The sequence below is a fragment of the Asparagus officinalis genome, chromosome 1 (genome assembly GCF_001876935.1).
Source record: "Asparagus officinalis chromosome 1, Aspof.V1, whole genome shotgun sequence".
NCBI classification, from domain to species: domain Eukaryota; kingdom Viridiplantae; phylum Streptophyta; class Magnoliopsida; order Asparagales; family Asparagaceae; genus Asparagus; species Asparagus officinalis.
The window spans coordinates 100,481,466-100,503,463 of NC_033794.1; the positions used below are offsets into that span (position 1 = coordinate 100,481,466).

Below are 21,998 nucleotides of genomic sequence, written 5' to 3' on the forward strand. Positions count from 1 at the left end.
CATCAAATACTTGGCATACGCCATCATTTCTCCATCCCCGATACTGTTTATGACACATTGGACCCGCCGGCTTCGTGCGCTACCTATCGCATCTCATTAATGACGAATTGACAACGCTCATCACACAGCCGATCCACGATCGACACATGTAAAGTAGATGCTGACTCAGCCGCCAGCTCAGGCTCAGCCAAAAAGGCTAGACTACCTCTCTTGCTTTGCTATAAAAAGAAAAACTTTTCCAAATACAATGGTAAGTAATTTCTCAGTATTTTTCTCCCTTTCGCCATATTTTTTGCATATTCCCACTCAAGCACCTAGGTGACTTGATTGTCGGAAAAATAATGGGGGGACCAATTCCCGTCCTCTTACAAGTTGTTACGCATGCAAGGACGAACAACTCAACTCCAAATCGGATATTCGAAAAAATGAGCGTCCCCTATATCAACTCAATTCCTATCTACTTTCTCTTTTAACTATGTGATTTAAACAATCAACAATAGCCTTGTTAAAATTACGTCAGATCAATCAGGACAATATTCAAGTTGTTATCGATTCACATCAATGCATCGTGATGCTGTTAAATTGGTATCGGTATATATTAAGAAAGTATATTGTTATATCAATTACAGTGCGCACCTAGTCCGGCTATAAAAGTAGGTAATTTATATCGATTTTATAAATTGCTCCTCTTTTTCCTGGTCAACTCTTGGCATCAATCCCATGTAAAATTATTGTATCGTAAGGACTAAAATAACGTATAAATGGTCTACAAGGGACTAGACTATGGCCTTTTGTAATGAACAAATAAAGCAGTTGATTTCTTTTTGTTAATTGCGGATAAACTACTTGTATCATTGCCAATTCCCGATAGACCCCTGTTGTTCTATCTTCGAATATAGAGCCCCTAGGTGAATCTTTTGTAACTCTTTTATGCTCATTAAAATAGAAAATTATCTTTTAGGTAATAATTAAAGTGTATTCAATTACACAAATCTACACTATCCATTTAGATTTGTGGTGATTAGATACAACATGTAAGATTTAACACTATCATAATAATGTTTTTCACAATAGTGGTTTTCAAAATAATAGTGATCGTCCCTTGAAATTTGAATCGACAGTATAGATTAGAGTAATTAAATACTCTTTAATTTTTATCTAATTAATTAGAGAAGATTTGGATATGACAACAACATCAAAACATTTGTCCCAAATAGACCTAGAGTAAGAGAGTTAAAAAGATTTCACTCGGAAATCTATCTTGCAACAGTACAAAAGGTCAATCCATAATTGACCATTTCTTATTTTTTGGAAAATGAAATATTTAACTTTTTATAGTTCTTATAGTTCCATCTTGAGTGAGGAAGAAAATAACCAATCATCATCTAAAGAGAATTCCCGAAAGAAAATATTAGTTAAAAAAAATCAGATTATTCACAATGTATAGGAAAATTTATACCTACAAACTCGCATGAGAAAATGTACTTTTTCTTTCTTTTCTCTTTTTTTTTGAATTTTAAATTAAGTCATTCTAACTATTAAATCAAAACTCCAGGGTTACCGGAAGAGTTTAAGATTATATTTCTATATTTTAACATGCGCCCGTAGGTTGCCCAGACCGAGGGCCTTTTTAATGGGCCGAAACCTAAACTCACATATAGGTGTCAATTTTTAGAAAATCCGTTTCAAATTCGTGGTCAATGTGATTTAAACACAGACTGTTCTGATACCATCTTAAATTAAATTTCTCTAATCATTACACTAAAACTCCGGAGTTTTGATGAGAGAGTTGAGGTTGATATTTTTATATTCTTACATTAAGAAATAATGCAAAAGAGTATATAAGATTGAAAATGTTGCGAATAGTCGCCCAGAATAAACCCCGACAAAGAAGGAATGAAAATCTAGAAAACAACAGCCACTAGTAAAAATACGAGTATCCCAGACGGAATATCCCAGACGGAAAATTTTTCGTCTGGGATAAACTATACTAGACGGAAAAAATCCGTCAAGAAATTTCCGTCTACAATATACTATTCTAGACGAAAATTTCCGTCTAGAATAGTATTGCAGACGGGAATAATATGTTTAAATTTTTTTTGAAATTTTTTGAATATCCTAGACGGAATTTTCCGTCTAGAATTTATCCTAGACGGAAATTTCGGTCTAGGATATTTGGTACCCTTTATAACAAAAAATCCCCAGATCTAATTCCATTTCATCCCCTAAATCCCTAAATCCCCAGATCTAATTCGCCTCCTTCCTCGGATCGCTATCAGCATCGTCGTCGCCGTCGGAAAACTTCCCGTCCTCGCCGTCGCTTCCCTCCCGACGTCGTCGTTGACCGAATCGCAGGAACCGGAAGGTGGAGATTTCGTCGTCGCCTCCTCTCTCGTCCGCGAGCATCGTCGTCGCCTCCTTCCTCCAGATCTAAAGGTCGTGGGTTCGAATCCTTCTAGCGATTTACACTGTTTTCTTCTCAATTGATTTGTTTGTATTTACACTGTTTTCATTTACCCTGTTTTCTTCTCAATTTGTCTTGGTCTTGCAGGCTATGGAACAAATGTTGGTCTCCTACAAACCTGTAACTTGGACAACCACCAACGCTTGACTACAAATATCGGCTTCCTTTCTTGTCCCGGCCCCCTCTCCCCCTGCGGTATGATTTTACTTATGTACGCAACAAGTAGCCATGGTTTGTATTCACTGCCTCATCAAGTACAACATCGAGATCCCAGCCACAACAAAAAAATAATAATATATGTTGTATTCACTGCCTGGATATTACCCATCTGCAGGCCTCAAAATAAATCAGAAATTTGTGAACTGATTTTCTTGGTGTCTGAATGATCTGGTATCATTAGCCTTCAGGACTGATGAAACTCATTATGGCTAATAGGATATATGATAAATTATGTTAGCTAGACGTTCAATGAGAATGCATAAAAATTTACTCGTCTGAAGTCAGTGTTCTCTTTTTTTTAATGAAATAAGATATACACTTATGTATGTTGGCCCCTCGAATTTCTGGCGCCATCACTGCTAGCACTTGTTGTGTTTAAAAAAATGCAATAAATTGATTTTGGATGATGTTAATTGACTATACTTATACTATATCAAAAGGTTTTAGATAGAGTTTTTATATTTGTTTCATTTCCACTATATCTAACTATTTGTTGTGTATTATGGTGAAAATGTGTGAGTTATGGAAGAAAAAATTTTCAAAAAATAGAGTGCTATATAACGCAATATTATATAATAATGTGTTATATATCAAATTTAGGTAACAAATACAACGTTAACCCTAGACTCCCGTCCAATAATTACAGCCAAATCTTTGAGGTTATAATATAAGATGAACGAGTCAAATTTGGGTAAGAGGTAAATTTTCCTACTCGAAATTGATCGTTCACTATATATTATAATAGAAATGAATTGGTATAGAAATTTGTAATTATTGGATCTATCCTTCTCGGACGGGTTAGGAATATAGTAGTGCATACATCCAACTTTGTATACTTTGTATGATTTTATTTCTTAAAAATTTTGGCAGCCCGTACCTGTTGTTCTCCGTGTACAATAAGCGTATGTTGTTCTGCGTTTTGATATGTTGTCAGTGCGCATAATAACATCCGCACAGTGTACATGGAGAACAGCGGGCAGGTGCTGTCGAAATTTTTAAGAAATGAAATCATACAAAGTATATGAAGTTGGATGTAAGCACTATTATATTCTTAATGAATAGAAGCCTTCCTATGACAGCCGTTAGAGTGTGCTAATTAGTCTCCATACCTTAATAAGTTTCAACCATACCTTAATGCCGATACTTAAATGCACCAACGTATGTTTTGAATACAGAAAATTTTATGGGTATACTATCTATTCTCAAATAGAGTTTCTAAATATATATTACCTACAGATGAGGAAAATTCCTAACAAGTCATGGATAGATATCCCTAGGAGTGAACGGTTTCGTGATCAACGTTATAGGGATGGATGTGAAGCCTTCATGAAGTATGCCGAAATGAACCCAAAAAATTTAAGTAGCGGTGCAATGTACTGCCTCTGTTATAGGTGTAAGAATATGAAGCTGAAAAATAAAGATGAGATACGAAGTCACTTAGCAAACTCTGGTTTTTACGAGGAATATAAATATTGGTCCTATCACGGGGAAGGTCGTACCGAAGATGAAGTCCCGGATGTGCATGTCGATACCAGTCATGGTGTCAGGATAGATGATACAGACGTAAATTTACAGACTGATATTGGACCTGACCATACCGAATATGATATTAACAATGACAATGAAGATGATATCATAGTTGATGTCCAAGACGCTCATGCTCCTGAGGACTTGGATCGTATAATGAAACTACTAGAGGATAGTGAAAAGGATTTGTATGAGGGTTGCACCGAGTACTCCAGATTTTCATTTATGTTGGAGCTCTTACATATTTAGAGCCTCAGTGGAATGGCAAATACTCATTTTGAAATGCTTCTTGATTTACTACGGAAGGTAGTTCCAGGAGGAGAGCGTAGCATTCCTAAAACAACTTATGCGGCAAAGCAAATAGTTTCCGATTTGGGGCTTGATTACAATAAGATTGATGCGTGTCCCAATGATTGTATTCTCTACTACAAGGATAATAAAGACCTTAGGAATGTCCAACATGTGGAGTTTCTCGATGGAAACAACAAACCCGCTCTTCAACAAGGCAGCCAACAGAGTCAATGTCCCAGCAGAGCATGATTCCAGCTAAGGTGCTTCGTCATTTCCCGTTAGTTTCCAGATTGCAATGTCTGTATATGAACAAAGACACCACTAAGAACATGAGGTGGCACAAAGAAGACCGTATAGAAGATGGTAAGCTGAGACATCCAGCTGATGCAGAGGCTTGGAAGCATATTGATAAGACTTTTCCCAATTTTGCTCATGAATGCAGAAATGTCAGACTTGGGCTTTCTAGCGACGGATTCAATCCGTTCAGGGTTATGAGTTCAGGTTGGTCTACATGGCCAGTTGTCTTAATGCCATTTAATTTACCCCCACTGCTTTGTATGAAACAACCGTATATGATACTCTCATTACTGATACCGGGTAAGCATGCACCGGGTAATGATATTGATGTCTACTTAGAGCCCTTAATTGATGAGCTAAAACAGTTATGGTCGGAGGGTATGTTGATATATGATGCCCATGCTAAAGAGTCGTTTAGACTTCGTGCTATCCTAATGTGGACAATTAATGATTTTCCAGCTTATGCTAATCTTTCTGGTTGGTCTACAAAAGGCAAGTTTGCTTGTCCAGTATGTGGCCCAGAATTTGAAGGCCTTCACTTACCATATAGTCGAAAGTGTTGTTATTGGTTCAACAGGAGATGGTTGCCCTCGGGCCATAAATACAGAAAATTGAGCAATAAGTTTGACGGCACTGTTGAGACTAGGAATAAACCACGTCAAATGACCGGTGCTGATATTGTAAAGTTGCTTGAGCATCTTCCTAAAATTAGATTTGGTAAGAACCGATATTCTAAGTACGACTCACTCAAAGTTAGAGGCTCCGGTAAAAAGAAAAAGACACTGAAGAGGAAGAGAGCATTCCAACGGGCACATGTTGATAATAGAGTCGATAAATTACCAAAGGGATGGAGTAAATTCAGTATCTTCTTCCAGCTGCCATACTGGCAAAAGCTTAAAATCAGGCATAACTTGGATGTCATGCATATTGAGAAAAATGTTTGCGACAACATAGTTTCAACCCTCCTTCAAGATCCTAATAAGTCAAATGATGACCTAAGGGCTCGACAAGACTTAGCTGCATTGAATATCCGGGAAGATTTGCAAGCACAAGATGTTGGACTTAGGAAAAAACATAAGCCTTCCTCTCATGTTACGATGTCGACCGAGCAGATGCAGAGATTTTGTGAGGTCCTCAAATCAGTAAAATCACCGGATGGGTATTCAGCTAATATATCAAATAATGTCCAGGTGCAGGAGAGGAAGCTCTTAGGCCTAAAGACCCATGATTATCACGTTCTTCTACATCAATTGCTCCCGGTTGCATTGCGTAATAATATGGAGAAAGAAGCATCGAAAATTATCATGGAGTATTGTGGGTTCTTCAGAAAATTGTGCTCAAAAGTTATAGATGTGAAGGAATTTAAAAAGCTTGAAACAAAAATATCATTAATTTTGTGCAACCTGGAGTTAATATTTCCTCCTTCCTTTTTCACGGTCATGGTCCATGTTACTCAACATCTAGCTAGCGAGGCAATCATTGCGGGTCCTGTATCTTACCGTTGGATGTACCCAATTGAGAGGTAAGGGACTTCACCCAGTGCATTAATTTCATATGCAATGTATACAGCTAATATTAATCATATTCATGATTTTCTTTAGATTAGATATTTGTAGTTCATAAAATTTTAATTATTGTAGATATTTGGGGTTTATGAAGCGTCTAGTTCGCAATCGAGCTCATCCTGAGGGTTCTATGGCTGAAGGTTACGTGACCAACGAATGTCATACGTTTGCATCACGTTACATGCGCAAAAAAAACACATCAAAGATTTTCCCGATTGGTTCAGAACCGATGTAAGTAGCGTAGAAGTAGCATTGTATTTTTTATTTTTAAAATTTTAAGCTAACTCGGAGATCATTTTATTCAATTGATGCTTGAATTAGGTTGATAAAGACGTTCTTGCTGGTGCCGTAATCTCTGAAGATATTTTAGTTCACACACAATGTCCTTACTATGAAGTGAGACGATATAGTGAACACATCATTAATGGGTATAAGTTTAAAACAGTGGCGACCAATGATAAGAGGGTAACGCAAAATAGTGGGGGTCATGGTTTGTTTTGCTCAGGAATGTTTTTCTAGCATAAGAGATCAAAACCCAATTGAAGCTGACATCTTATATTATGGCCAGTTAGAAGATATTGTAGAGATAATTTACGGCTATGGTAAAAAAAGTCAGCGTAATTATTGCATGTTTAAGGTTCGCTGGAGTCCTGCCAAACCGCGCAAGGATCATTATGGGTTTACACTAGTAAACCTCGACAAAGAGATATATCTAGATGAGAAGTTCATATTCGCAGAACAGGCGGACCAGTGCTTCTATGTGAAAGACCCAAAGGTTGCCGCCGATTGGGTCGTGCTATACAAGGAGCCAAGATCTATTGTCCTCCCTAATAATAACGCCGATAGTGATGAGGACAATGAACCAATTGGTTCTTCTGATGAAATTTGGCAGATGTTCTCTTACCCTCAGAATGTCATGCTTGATATGACAGATGCGGAGGTTCACGCTGACAACCCAATTTTAGCCAGGGATAGAGAACCAGAGGCAGATGTGCAACTAGAATCAACTACTAGTAGACGAAAGCAGGCAACGTTAAATATAGCCCGAACAATACAAACAATACCTCGTTCAATACGAAAATAGCAAGTTGTAGAAGGTATATTATGTATGTCATTTTGTGCGCGAATGTTATTTAAATGTGGTGGAAGCAAGCCTGATTCCAAACAGGCACCGAGAGGCTTTCGGGGAATTCTTCAGTGGGTTGATAACTTGCCGATCGGCCTGTGGTCAAAAAAATTTAATAACTACATCGGCATTTTAGTACGGCAGGCCCAAGTCATAAACCCGTACTTCAAATTCAAGGAGCTTCCGTGGTCCGCATACGAGGATATATGGAGAGAGTTGATGGTATATGATCATTACTTCTTTGATTTTTTTTGATATAGAATACATTTACGGCGGGCCCAAGTCATAAACCCGTACTTCAAATTCAAGGAGCTTCCATGGTCCGCATACGAGGATATATGGACAGAGCTGATGGTATATGATCATTACTTCGGTATTTTTTGATATAGAATACGTTTACAAAATGCTTAGATATCTTATATTTTTACATGCAAAATTGTAGAAATACTATTGTCTTGAGGACTACCCTGGGGCGTGACACTATGTCTTCAATATCAATGTTGAGGCCGTGCTCAAACAGTGGCGACATGAGCTGAAGGTTTATACATATGATAAATATACCCAAGATTGGCAGAGATTTTTAAATCTCGATGAGAGGGTGGATCTCGATCATTTCACGTCTCTTCTTTTTTATTGGGATACCGAGCCCGCACATGTATGAGTACATTATCAGGTTGCGTACAAAAGCATATTGTAAATGCAATTCATTTTAACACCTTTTTTTTGTAGGATAAATCTAAGAAGGGCTCGACGAACCGACATAGCAAGCGGAAGCTTGACCACCACTTGGGATCGACGTCCTTTGCCAATCTTGAGTATAGTTATTGTCGAGACACGGTATAATATTTACATTGTTGTATTCACATGCTACAACCTTCAATATGACCAAACTTTTTGACATTTACTATTATATTTTGTAGGGGAAGCCCATAATGCCGATCAATTTGAAGGCGAAGTTAGCTTACAGCACCTTTCACTCAACATATAAAAACGAAGACAAGATTAAAGAAAACATGGTTTTGGTGGTAATTATTTTTCAATAAATCATTAAATAATAACTATTATGTTGTTGTACATTTCATTAATTAATAGTTTAAACTGTTGTACTTTGAAATCAGGCTTCTTAAAAAAAAAATCGCATTTCCACCCACGGCTTTTTACAGGGCCACATTCATTATTTAACAAATCAATATATATCTATTTTTCTTATGTGATTTAGGATAATATTGCTGTCGCGTCGAAGGATGCAGCACTACGTGCTACCCAAGAAGCTGCTGATGATCCTCATGTCTTGTCTAGAGAGGAAAATAATGCCATTGCAATGAATGTGATGGGGTATAATAACCGGGGCAGATTTCCATTGATGGGGATTGGAGCTCAGCGGGGTACCTCAAGAAAATCCTCCACGGCATCCTCGACAGCCTCGACTGCGACAACATCATCAGACAGAACACTTGCATCTTCTACAATTATGCGCGTCAACCGTTATCTGCGCGGTAAGATTGACCGTACATTACTCATGCAGATGACGACGGCTATATGTTCAGATTTGCCTCCATCCCCTACCTGCGACGATGTTTTTACACACATCGTTTTATGCTTGTCCGGGAAGATTTCAGCTGAGTTATTTGAAGAAGTTTTGGACCAATTAGATTTAGACGTTGGCGCACAGGTAAATTACAGACAAGCAATTATTTTGTTGAATTTCATTCTCTAAATGTAAATCTATTTATTTTCAGGCTGGACTTGCTGGAGGAAGCAGTAGTGACGTGCAGAGGAGGGAACTTGACGATGATGATGACTCTTGATTTTGGTTGGTAAGTTAGTTAATTGTATGTGTGTATGTGTGTATGTGTCTTGTGCGAATATGATATTTTATGCGCTTAAATGTTGATACTTGACTTTATGCATGGGGTGTTAAAAGAACAGGATTCAGATTTGGATTTACATGCTCTGTGGATTTATAATATGAGATGTAATTTATCACTGAGGGTGTTTTGGAAGTCACACTCATTATATTCAGGTTTGGGCGGTGTTTTGGAAATGGGATTAGGTGATTTATTTCAGGTTGAGATTTGTATAAAAAATCTCCCACATCGACAACTATTGTTTTCTGGTCGATAACTTTATAGCATGAATTTGGTGGTTATATAGGTTATATCTCGTATTTTTATCTTTTTCCTCGCAGTATATGGTTGTTATGTCACTTTCATGAGAACTGGCCAGTTCTCATGAAAGTGACATAACAACCATATACTGCGAGGAAAAAGATAAAAATACGAGATATAACCTATATAACCACCAAATTCATGCTATAAAGTTATCGACTCATGTTTAGTTATTACTAAGCATACTTCTAAATTTAGGAATATATCATATTCTTAAAAATAATGTCACCTTCTTTTTTATCGTGCAGGTGCATGTGTTTCTTTGAGCTTCTCTGGAGAAAATGGACTTGGATATCGGTTTGTAAACCGTCATTGTATTTTTAAATCACAACCTTCTTTGTGTTGAGCCCAAAACAAATAGTGAGTTGATTCAGTTGTGCGGCAAATTTATACATGTATGTGTGGCAAATTTATAAGTTGACATTGTGTTACTTTGTTGTGTGAAAAAACAAAGTATATATGTGGTTGGTATCATGTTGGTGTGTGATTTATTTATGAAAAAACATGTGTTACTTTGTTGTGTGATTTATTTAAGTTGTTTTGTGGATAGTTATCATGTTGGTGTGGTTGGTTAATTTGTAAGCTGGATTTACAGGGTTATTTGAGTGGATTTACAGATTTGTAAGCTGGATTTATAGATTTGTAAGCTGGAAAACTGCACACAATATCCCAGACGGCTTTTTTACATCCCAGACGGAAATTTCCGTCTGGGTTGTAAAGTCGTCGTGTATAGGATTCCGTCTGGGATAATTATCCCAGACGGAAATTTCCGTCTGGGATAATTATCCCAGACGGAAAACTTCCGTCTGAGATGTAGATTATCTCAGACGGAAAACTTCCGTCTGGGATAGTTATGCTAGACGGAAAAAATCCGTCTGTAATGTATTATAGATGGTTTTTTTTTCCGTCTACTAAAATCCGTCTAGAATACATTCTAGACGGAATTTCCGTCTAGAATACTGTATTCTAGACGGAAACAAATTAGACTCGTATTCCAGACGGAATTCCGTCTGGAATAAGTTTTCTGGACGGAATTCTAATTATCCCAGACGAAATTTTCCGTCTGGAATACGTCGTTTTGTACCAGTGAGCAACCAAATTTTAGTGGATAATTATATCCACGATACAAAAAAGATCTCCGTGCCCTACAGTCTCATAAGAAAAAACACTTGTTCTCTGTCTCAAAATCCGAGTCTACCAAACTCATTAAATTTGTCAAGTACTGTAATCGATCCCTCATTTGGAAAACTCACGATCCGTATCCAACTGCATAATTGACCAAATTAAATATAGAAACTTCCTTGTTTTGTTCATTCCAAAGAAACCAAATTAAATATAGAAACACAACAAATAGTCCAAAAACTCCAGGACATTGCCATTACTTTTGGTGAGGTTATTCCAAATAAGAATTTCATTTTTCGAAATCATCCATTATTCAGTTATTATTAATACGTAAGTCATTGATTGAATAATACAGAGCATGAGATATTCCATCCACCTCGGCAACTAATGAGCAATAATAGCAGATACTCGATTGCTACTAGCAATAAAAGGATAATTTTTTTAGAAAGACCGTTTTAAAAATATAATTATCAAAATCAACCGTTTTCCTAAACAATGTGCAAAATCGATCTTTTTTTGACCACATCATCAATGCTAGTTAAAGAGGTCGAGTTTGAAAAAAATCATCTTCAAAATACACGGAAGTAGTAGTCCCGTGTAATTAGTCTCGTTAATTAAAATTTTCAACGTTGCACTCTCTCCTTCGACCATCTTCTTTATCTCTCTCCTCTCTCTCATCCAATTCACCCTCGACCACAGCCCTGGAGACCGCCCTTGACCACCATCCTCACCCTCGACCCTTACCAGCGAGGCTCCCTCGACCACTAACCTCGAGGTCACCATTGACCATAGCCATCACCCTCGACCCTCACCCTCGAGGCTCCCTGGATCACCGCCCTTGAGGCCACCCTCGACCACCGCTCTGACCCTCATCGTCGATCGACCTTCGCCCTCAAGGCTCCCTCGACCTTCGCCCTTTGACCACCGCCCTGCAGGAGATTGATGAGAAGAGAAGGGAGGAGATCTAGAAGAGGGATTGGGCAATGGTGTTGATATGAAAATGGGTTTTTGAATGAATACAGGGGACTAATAGCCCCGTGTATATTCTGAGCTTAATTACTTTTATAATTAGCAATTGTTAATTAGATGAGACTAACAGTCCTGTGTATTTTGAAGATGGTTTTTTATTTTAAAAATCGACCAATTTTTAACCAGCATTGATGACATGCTAGAAAAAAGTTGATTTTTCTCATTATTTAAGAACGATCGAATTTGCTAATCATATTTTAAAAACAGTCTTTTATTTAAATTTCTCCAACAATGAAAATTAGGAGAATGTTTTCCTTATTATGTACAACATCCCAAACACCATCTTTTCAGAGAGAAGTCCCACTTTTACAAATCCAGTGTTGCTAGAAGTTGGGGAAGTCTGCACATGTGAAAACTTAAAAGTTGAAAGCATCTGAAAGTAGTCTTTTTCTTGAATAGTCGTAACGCATCGATCCAAATAGGAGACCTTGGAATCCTATGGGGTCTGCTTGTATCCCATGAGATACTCCCTCCTTTTTAACTTTTGGGTAGCAGCAGCAAAACTTCAATAAACTTAATTTTTTTATTACACTAAACTCCACTGAGTTTAAGGAGTTATATGAACTTTAGTAGTTGTTGCATATAACCTTGTAACGATACTTCAAAACATGATTTAATTTTATTATAGTCCACTTATATGTTTAAATAATTTATACTTTTTATTCTCATGGCACGCTAGTTTAAATAGAAACTCATTTTGTTAAATATTTGGCTTTTTCTAATTGCATAGACTTTGACATGACTCATTTAGTTAAAGTGTTAAACCCATAGAATATTTTCAGCAATAAATATTGTGAAGACTCACCTGTACAATCAAATGAGAGATGGTTGGTTGGATGCTTGTTTAGTAACTTATATTGAAATGGAGATATTTAAGACGATTGAAATTGGATTGAAATTGAGTTGATTGTACAAAGATTTAAAAATATATAAACAAATCAAGAATAATTGTAAAATATCTTTTTTTTATGTTAGAATATATCAATAAATTTATTTTAGCGGATTTATATTTTATTTATTTATAATATATTGCCCCTACTACCTCGTGGCTGTGGGTCCTGCCCGCCACTAGGACAAAGATGGAATCTTTCGTCTACTTTTTTTTATCTTGTGCTTACATGTTACAAGTTGATGGTGCTAATTTGAGAATTAAAAGATAAAATTTCATATAAGATAAGATCTGTGAAACAAAATAGTTCATTGGAGCTTATGTGCAATAACTTCAAAAGTTCGAAGGGTTTAATCTAGTAAAAAAAGTTGATGAGAATTTACTACAACTCCTCAAGAGTTCCATGGGTTTTGTGTAATTAAGCCTAATTTTTTTATCCATTCCCAATCCCCAAAAAAGGAAGAAGCAAATTGCCCAACAACACGTACTGCTTCAAGTTGATTTTGAGCGTGATTCTCGCCGTTCATAATGCGTGTCTTAATGAAATTAATGCTATCCATGTTATTGACTTGTATGTATATTTATTAAAGAAAAGGTAAATTTCACTAAATCCTCTTAATGTTGGCCCATTTTGAGATGAACCCCGTAACTATAGAAATATAGCTAAATTCCCTTAATAATTTTGTGAGCTAACCTCCTAATTGCCACATTTAAACCTTTAAATCTAATTGTGCATGTGAAATGACGTGCGTACGACATGATCAAAATGTCGACTGATGGAACACGCCCCGCCAACCCCCTCGCCCCGACTGGCCGCAAACACCCGCCCAAAAAAAAGGAAAAAAATCATGTCCGTTTGAATAATTTTAAAGATAATTTTTACAGAATCCCTATTAAGTTCAGTCCAATTTTGAGATAAACCCGGCCTCTGAACCTAGACCTCATTAATTCAATTATCTAATAATACTGCCAAGTTGAAAAGGGTATTTTTGGTCCTTTTACAATTTCATCTAACACCGTTAAAGAGATTAGTTGAAAGTTCTGAATATGTTTTGGGTTTATTTTTTTAAAACAATGAAACTTATAATGTATAAGAAGGATCAAGTGACAGTTCTTAGGGGTTATCTTATAATTGGCCAAGCTTAATGGGGGTTCTGTGAAATTTACCAGTAAAAATAGATAAAGTGTATGTTTACATTACAATGCACACAGGGTCTAATTTAGTTATACTCATTAATGAAACAAAAAAGCTATATGGCTCGCGGTTCAACCGCGAGCCCTCAACTCGCAGAGAGGTGAACAGGGGGGCCCCTGTTCACCTCTATGCGAGTTGAGGGCTCGCGGTTGAACCGCGAGCCAAATAGCAGAGTTCTTAATGAAAATACATATTTGATCATGATTTTTAAGGATCTATGCCGTTCCATATGATCTATACATTCTAAAATTTATGGAAATTAAAATTATATATTCAATATTTCTAACCATACACCTAATTACCAAGAAATTAACGGTCTATAACTGTCTAATAAAATTGTTGTTTGTAGTTGTTAGAATTATAGGATAGTTAATTCTGATTTTTGATTCATTTATAGATATAATAATATGTAGATAACAACAAATGATTCAATTAACAATATGAAAAGATGAAGAGAAAATTGTGTCTAGGCCCTAAATTGGAGACCTTGAAGTGGCCCAGCCCCACCAATTAATCCCCTTGGGCTTTAACCCTAAAATTGTGTTTGTTGTGTGGCCCAACCCCTTTAGCCCTCCTTTATACATACAGTGTGTGTATTTTGACAAAAATCCCGTAAATTCCCTCTTCTCTCTCACAGGAAACCAACTACAAGGGATTAAATGATCACCGACCTCTCCCATCGTAGTTAAGAACGAAGAGATGGCGAAAAAGCGCGCGCGCGGGGGGGGGGGGGGGGGGGACAGGTTGCCCATCCATTACTGGTGCGCTTCACCATCATGAGTTATAAATTGGCTAATTTTATCTCTCACTCTCTCATTTATGAAATTAAGGTTTTTTCCTTCAACTTTCAACAACCCTTATGTTCTTTAAATCCCCTCAATTACTCCTCATAACTGTCTTCATAACTCTAAACCATCCCCAATGGCCGCCAACGACTTGATTTGTATGGTGTCTTTAGGCGAGAATGCCATATTCTTAAAGCTATGCTCGACAACAAGGTTTTATGAACTGAAATTTGATGTAGCTGAAAGGCTGAAAGTACCTGAAGAAGCTTTATCATTGATATATAAATCTGAGAGGTACCCCAACCTAAGTTTTTCAGTTGATAATGAAGATGACTTGAAGTGCATGTTGGAGTACAATCGAAATGTTGGTTGTACGGAGTTCACATGCAAGCTGCTGTTAATACTGTTGTTAATATAGAGTGTTCCAGTTCTAAAAAAAACAAAAAGTTATTAGTGGAATGTATAATTAATGACTCTTTATAACATTGAGCTTTGTGTAATGTAAACATATTGATTTCAGGCTTTAAGGCAAAGTTGAAAAACATTTTAAGTGTTTTTCCCTTCATCTTCCCAAAACCCCTTATGCGCTTTATAACATTGAGCTTTGTGTGATGTAAACATATTGATTTCAGGTTTTAAGGAAAAATCAAAAAACATTTTAAGTGTTTTTTCCCTTCATCTTTCCAAAACCCCTTATGCGCTTTAAATCCCTTCAATTTCACCTCATAATTGTCCTCATAACTGTCAACAACCCCCAACGGCCGCCAAATACTTGATGTGCACGGTGTCGTTATGTGTTAATGCTATATTCTTCCTATCATGAAGTGCATGTTGGATCACAATATTTACACTTGTTGTACGGAGATTCAAATACAAGTTTTTGATAACATGGAGTGTCCTACTTCTTAAAAAAGCACAAAGTTATTACTGATTTATATGTAAACAATGAACTCTGGTAAAAACTAGGGTTGTGTGATGTAAAAATTATTATTTTAGGTTTCGATGCACAGTCGAAAAACATAGTTGTCATCTTCGATGGTTATACGTTAACTCTTCATCTTTCATGTTAAGTTTCGACGAGATATGTTATCCTTCACGTGAACAAGTTAACTTTCGTATGATCATGTTAACTTTCGTCGTAACGAGTTAACTATGCATTGTGTCTGTTAAATTCCACTGCTCTTTTTTAATTTATATGAAAAATGGTTAATTTAAAATATCAGAAGATAATGTTATACTATAGTGTACAGGATATCTCACTGGTTGATTAATTTGTGTAGCAGTGATGCCTCTTTGAATGAAGAATATTGTCATCATTCTCCTTGAGGAAATGCTTCCAATTCAGAGAGAATCCAAAATGATTGCCCGTCTGGTGAGATTGTAATGAGAGCTGATGATATTCTTAATAACACTTCTAGCATTCCTCAATGGTGGCACACAACATTAACTGAAATCGGCTAACAATTTGAAACTGTAAATGATTTGAGACTAGCTTTGTAATACTATTCCATGGCGAAAAAGTTTGACTATGAATTTGTAAAGAATAAATGTATCCGAGTTATTTGTCAATATAAGGAGACATATGGATGCCCTTGGATGTTGTTTGCATCTCCTGTTAAAAATAAAAAAAGTATTGCAATCAAAAGGTTTGTGAATGAACATAGTTGCGGACAACATACTAACTTGTCAGGGCAATCACGGGCATCTCGCAGATTCATAGTAGCCCAATTGTGACCTGTCTTAAAGGTTCAACATGAAATCCACCCAAAAGATGTGCAAAAGGAGTTCCTCACTCGATATGGATTGAGACTTGAATACAGTAAGATATATGGTGGGGCAAAGAAAGAGCACAAGAGGCTATGTACAGTTTTAGATATGAGTCTTACGATCAATTAAGATGGTAAATTTTACAGTTATCTGTTTAAATGTACAAATTTTGATCGTAGTCGATCCACCCACAATGTTAGTAGTTAATTTATCGTGCAATATATTTCTCTTCGATGCTTCATGTTAATTTTCATTAATATATATTTCAGCTGTCACCGTGGACTGTTATGTTTCAAAAATTGTGAGCTTTTATGTTAATATATATTACCCTTATGTTCCAATGTATTATATTTATGTGAAATGTGGTCACATTGTTGTATATGTATGAGCAAAAGGTGAAGGAAACGAATCCAGGAAGCTACATTTGCATCGACCAGAATGAAGGAATGTTCAGAAGACTGATTATATGTTATGCTGCTTGCATCGTTGGTTTCTTAAATGGTTGTAGACCCCTATTATTTTTGGATGGGACCTTTTTGAAAGACAGATACAAAGGCACGCTCCTGAGCACCATAGCATATGACGGAGACCAAGGGATATTTCCACTTGCGTATTGCATATGTGATCAGGAAAATGTTGATAATTGGAGATGGTTCCTTCAAGGCCTGTGGTATATACTGTATGAAAGGCTAGACCCATACTATCCTCCCCATCAATTGGTTATTATTTATGATGCCGACAAGGGGATCCGAGAATAGGTGAGAGAATATTTCACTGAAGCAATTCACTCAAGATGTGTTCTGCACCTGGTTGAAAATTTTAGATCAAAGCTAAAGGCTTTGGGAATGAAGGCAAATGACACACAAGTTTTGGGGAATTTGCTCCAATCAACTTGCTATAAATATACTGTTGCGGAATGGAATGACTACATGAAGGATATATATGAGATGTCTCCAGCTGCATATGAGATTGCAATTAACTACTCGCCAGAACATTGGGCAAATATATTCTTCCCTGGCATTAGGTACTGCACTCAATCATTATGAGTGAATTTTCCCTTCTGTAGGTTAACTATCATTGATATATGTGAATTTTCCCTTCTGTAGTTTAACTATCGCTGATATATGTTAGCGTTTACCGATATATGTTAGCGTTTACCAATATATGTTAACTTTCATGTAGTTATGTTAACGTTCCCTACTAAAGGTTAAGTTTTGTGGCTACATGTTAATCTTATTATATATTGGATGCTGACCATACTTTCTATTATTTTGAATGCTTGCAGATATGGTCATATAACCTCTAATGTTGCAGAATCCTTTAATAGCTGGATACGTGAAGCTCGATTATTGTGTATCTTGCAAATGATGGAGCATATTCGTAAACAAATTATGACTCGCATGAACAACAGACGCATAATGGCTCATAGGTGGACAAGCTATCTTTGTCCTAAAGCTGAGCAGATTGTTAGAGAACATATGGAAAATGATCTACTTTAGAGATTAAGTAATCTATAGGTGATATATTCGAAGTGCAATCACATAGAACCACTCACGTTAATTTGGAGAAGAGGACATGCACTTGCCATGCTTGGGACGTAACTCGTATTCCTTGTGTGCGTGCTTGTGTAGTCATCATTTATATGAAAAGGAAGGTATATCAATATTGTGACTGGTTCATGTCCGTAGAAGCGTTTAAGAAGAGCTATGCTAAAATAATATATCACATCCCAGATTATGAGAAGTGGAGTGTGCCCAGGGATGAAATCCAGATTTTGTCACCAATTACCACGAAGAGGAGGGGAAGAAATAGAACAAGACACATAAACAACAGAGAAGTCTTGAAACGTCCCTTCAAATGTGGTCGATGCAAAGCTGAGGGGCACAACCGATCAACTTGCAACAAGCCCATCGGTGATTAGTGTGTTATGCTTCTTACAACAAGAATGACGCTAGAGAAATATAAGTTTTATACAAGTTTAGACTATATATTGTGAGACAATTGTTTTCTACTGCAAGTCAGCAAGATGTTTTGAATTTTGTACTTGAACATGTTAACATATAACTATCTCTGTACTACTTTTAGCTGAAGTGGTTACCTTTTAGCCCTGAAGTTTGAGTTTAAAGCTGAAGTGGTTACCTTTTAGCCCCAAAGTTTGAGTTTAAATTGGTGACCATTCTCAAATCTAGGTGACTGTTCAACAGCTAGTTGATTAACTGTTCCAACAGACATATTCCCAACGGCTAGCTATTTGTTCCATATGCAATATATAATGTTATGCAAAGCTCAACTAAAACCTTATCTCTTGTTCCAGTTATCCCTTCAAATCTCATTTTGAGATTGTGAGATGAAGACTGAGGAGGGATCTCAAGCACTAGAAGAGGTATGTTGTTTCTGAAAAATTTCAACCCCCCTCAGGCAGTGCAAAAATAGGAACAACAAAGGTAGATACTTCTGGGGATGTGTAAAGTTCCCAAATAGACAATACAAGTTTCTTGCTTGGGCTCACAATGCTAATGCAATGAAGGAGAACATGGCCGTTCACCAAGAATTACCTGTTGAAGATGAGATAGCAGTCAAAACAAAACAATTGAAGAAAGCATTGAAGCAATCAAATCGTGAAGTTGAAAAATGAAAAACTTGTTTGTTCTTTCTATGTTGTTTTTGTGTGGTTCTAATTTGCTTAAACATTGTGATATAAATGAAAAACTTGTTTGTTCTTTCTATGTTGTTTTTGTGTGGTTCTAATTTGCTTAAACATTGTGATATGCAAGTTGAAAATGAACTGAAACATGTGCAGTTCATAATGGAAAATTGTGGTATGAAAATTAAACATTGTTTTTTGTAAGTTTATTGAACATCGACTTGTAATCTTTTACTGAAAGTGGTTAACTTTCAGAGCTATTTGATCTAATCCAAAGTGGTTAACTTTCAGGTTACCATGTTAAATTTTACTCAAATTGGTTAACTTTCAGAGCGACAAGTTAACTTTTGCTGAAACTGGTTAACTTTCGATGAAACTGGTTAGCTTTGACTGAAATTGGTTAACTTTCACTAAAACTGGTTAACTTTCGATGAAACTGGTTAACTTTCAGCAACATATGTTAACCTATTTAGAAATACCATAACAACAAGTTTTAAACTTTCACCCATCCATAACTGTTCAATTAATATACAAGACAACATTTGTTCCCATAGTTAGCTTGTTCAATTACTACATAATGATAACACTTTCACCCATCCTGTGCTCCAATCTCCTCTTGATGTCTATGTTCCCATCCTTCCACAAGAAGTTTGGCTACAAGCCTGGCACGGATGATGGCAGAATTGTCTCCTGGATTGGTTACCTGAATCGTATCAGCCCTATTGATTATAGCCTTCATGTATAAGGGAACGAAAAGCCCACAATCAAAACTGCAACGCGGAGATACAAATGATGTTCTGTTATATATATGATGCTGGGTGCAATGAAAAAGATAAACTTGTGAAATACTAACATTCCAGACTGTTGTTCGCAAGGGACGGGTTCATATCTGAACTTCCTCCAAACATTATCGGGATCAAAACCAGACTTCATATGATCCATGAAACCAATTACTTTATTCACTGGTTCAATATATGCATCGTGGGCAACTGAGCTGTAATACTTAATAATGTCCTCATCCAACCTGACTTCAGCAACATGCCAATGGTCCTAACGCAAAAGAGGGATAAGGAGTATATTCTTCCTTATAGCAACATGCTTTTGTATAAATAAAGTATAGATATGAGGGAAATCAGGAGTGATTGCATAAAGGCTATGATGTATTGCCAAGAATATAATGTTATGCAAGCAATAAACAGGAGTTAAAGAAGCTTAGTAGCAGAAAATAGTTAACTTACGCAGAAGAAGACTGATACAACCCCATAATTATGGCTCAGGGAAGCAATTTCTGGGCTATCTAGCCATGTGCTTATTCTATCGATCAAAGCTTCCATGACATGTAAATCTGCCATACATAAGATACACATTAAATTGTATAACAACACAACACTTAAAAAAGACATAAATGCATATAGTAAGATAATTAAACTTGCATGGTCATTAATACAGCCTCCTCGTAGTAGATTGAGAATCTCCAAAGAATCAATGCTACTATTTGACGTATTAACAACAATACATGACAGAAAGATACAAACATTAGCAGTTGTTATCGATACGTGCACGTATAACAATATAACAATGAAAGCTTACATGTTCTAGCAAAGGTTAACATAAATGGGCATAAGTTAACATAATTCTGGAAACATTAACATATAACGGTGAACAATAACATGTTCTACCAAAGGTTAACATAAGTGGGCATAAGTTAACATGTATCTGTTAACATAAACATGCATATAGAAACATTAGTTTACATGGATTAAACTTACTGATGAACTTTCTGATTGCAAAACTCTGAGACCCATCTGTTCTCCTCTAGTGTGAGCTTTGCCACTACATGATAGGGTATTCTAAAGTTGTGAACAAATGTTCCTTCACTATCAACCAAGCGTATGCTAAAATCATCAATAACAGGAATACCCTCGTTCAGCAACTTCAACAAAGCCTCCTCATTCTTCTTGATTTTCCTGTTTTTTTTAAATCCCAAGTGCATTCATCATGCTTGAAGTAGTACTTGATTTTTTTCCTATCATCCTCCTTGTGGTGTGAAATTGTAATTATATCTGGATGGGCTACCTTCTTCTTTTCTTCAGTGAAAGGGGTCCGGACTAGCTGAGATCGCGTCCTGATACTGGTACTTGGTCCCCTTGTCCCCTTGGAAACAACTTTCTTCAATCTCTTTTGATAAACTTGTAGCAAGTCTTTCTCCTCCACTTTCTCTGCACTTCTCTTCTCTTCTTCCTTCCCTTCCTTAATCGTCTCCTGCTCTCTCTCTTCCTCTTTCTCATCTACTTTTATCTCCTGCTCTCTATCTTCCTCTTCAAAATACTCCTCTCTATCTTCCTCTTTCTCAGATGGCTTTGTATCTTCCTCTTTATTCTCCTACTCTCTATCTTCCTCAAACAGCTCTTGCTCTCCATCTTCCTCTTTCTCATCCTCCTCTTTATCTTCCTCTTTCTTCTCCTGCTCTCTCTCTCTTCCATCTCTTCTTCTTTATCTTTCCCTCCCTTCTCTTCATCCTCGTCTTTGTTAACTTTATCTACCTCCTGCTCTGCTTGCGCTACATCCTCTGCAATATGAGAGGCTTCCTTATCAATAATGCACACATCGTCATAATTAAAGCAATCGACATCGTCACCCTTGTCAATGCTATTAATACTACTTTTCCTCTTCACATGTGCAGCCCTTGTATGCCTATCACTCTTGGACATAATAGCCTCCACATTTTTCTTCAGGTCTTCGGGATCAACCAGGTCAGTAGTTCCTTCGTAGAGCTCCAATTTTCTGTTCAGCCTATGTATCGCCTTAGAGCAAGCATCCTATTGAAGGCACTTACCACGCTTTGTGTCATGGAGCAATTTCCAATCTAATTTGGTCGTATTCCTCCAGAATTGAATTTGCTGATAACTA

At 36.7% G+C, this 21,998-nt stretch overlaps 2 protein-coding genes across 3 annotated transcripts; both read left to right on the top strand.

Annotated features, from left to right (window-relative positions):
- On the top strand, positions 2,208-10,186 carry LOC109828797. Of its 2 annotated transcripts, none has more exons than XM_020395737.1 (7): positions 2,208-2,436; positions 2,552-2,659; positions 8,219-8,326; positions 8,410-8,514; positions 8,709-9,161; positions 9,229-9,306; positions 9,906-10,186. In XM_020395737.1, exons 4-6 carry the CDS (start codon positions 8,422-8,424, stop codon positions 9,295-9,297), a joined length of 615 nt encoding a protein of 204 aa, XP_020251326.1. In that variant the 5' UTR covers positions 2,208-2,436; positions 2,552-2,659; positions 8,219-8,326; positions 8,410-8,421; the 3' UTR covers positions 9,298-9,306; positions 9,906-10,186. The 2 variants fall into 2 exon arrangements, with proteins under 2 accessions (XP_020251326.1, XP_020251328.1); XM_020395739.1 differs by lacking the exons at positions 2,208-2,436; positions 2,552-2,659 and adding exons at positions 6,654-7,711; positions 7,932-8,144.
- LOC109838190 lies at positions 4,831-7,967 on the top strand. Its single transcript, XM_020406653.1, has 7 exons — positions 4,831-5,176; positions 5,258-6,320; positions 6,439-6,508; positions 6,685-6,828; positions 6,932-7,395; positions 7,750-7,843; positions 7,932-7,967. Exons 1-7 carry the CDS (start codon positions 4,831-4,833, stop codon positions 7,965-7,967), a joined length of 2,217 nt encoding a protein of 738 aa, XP_020262242.1.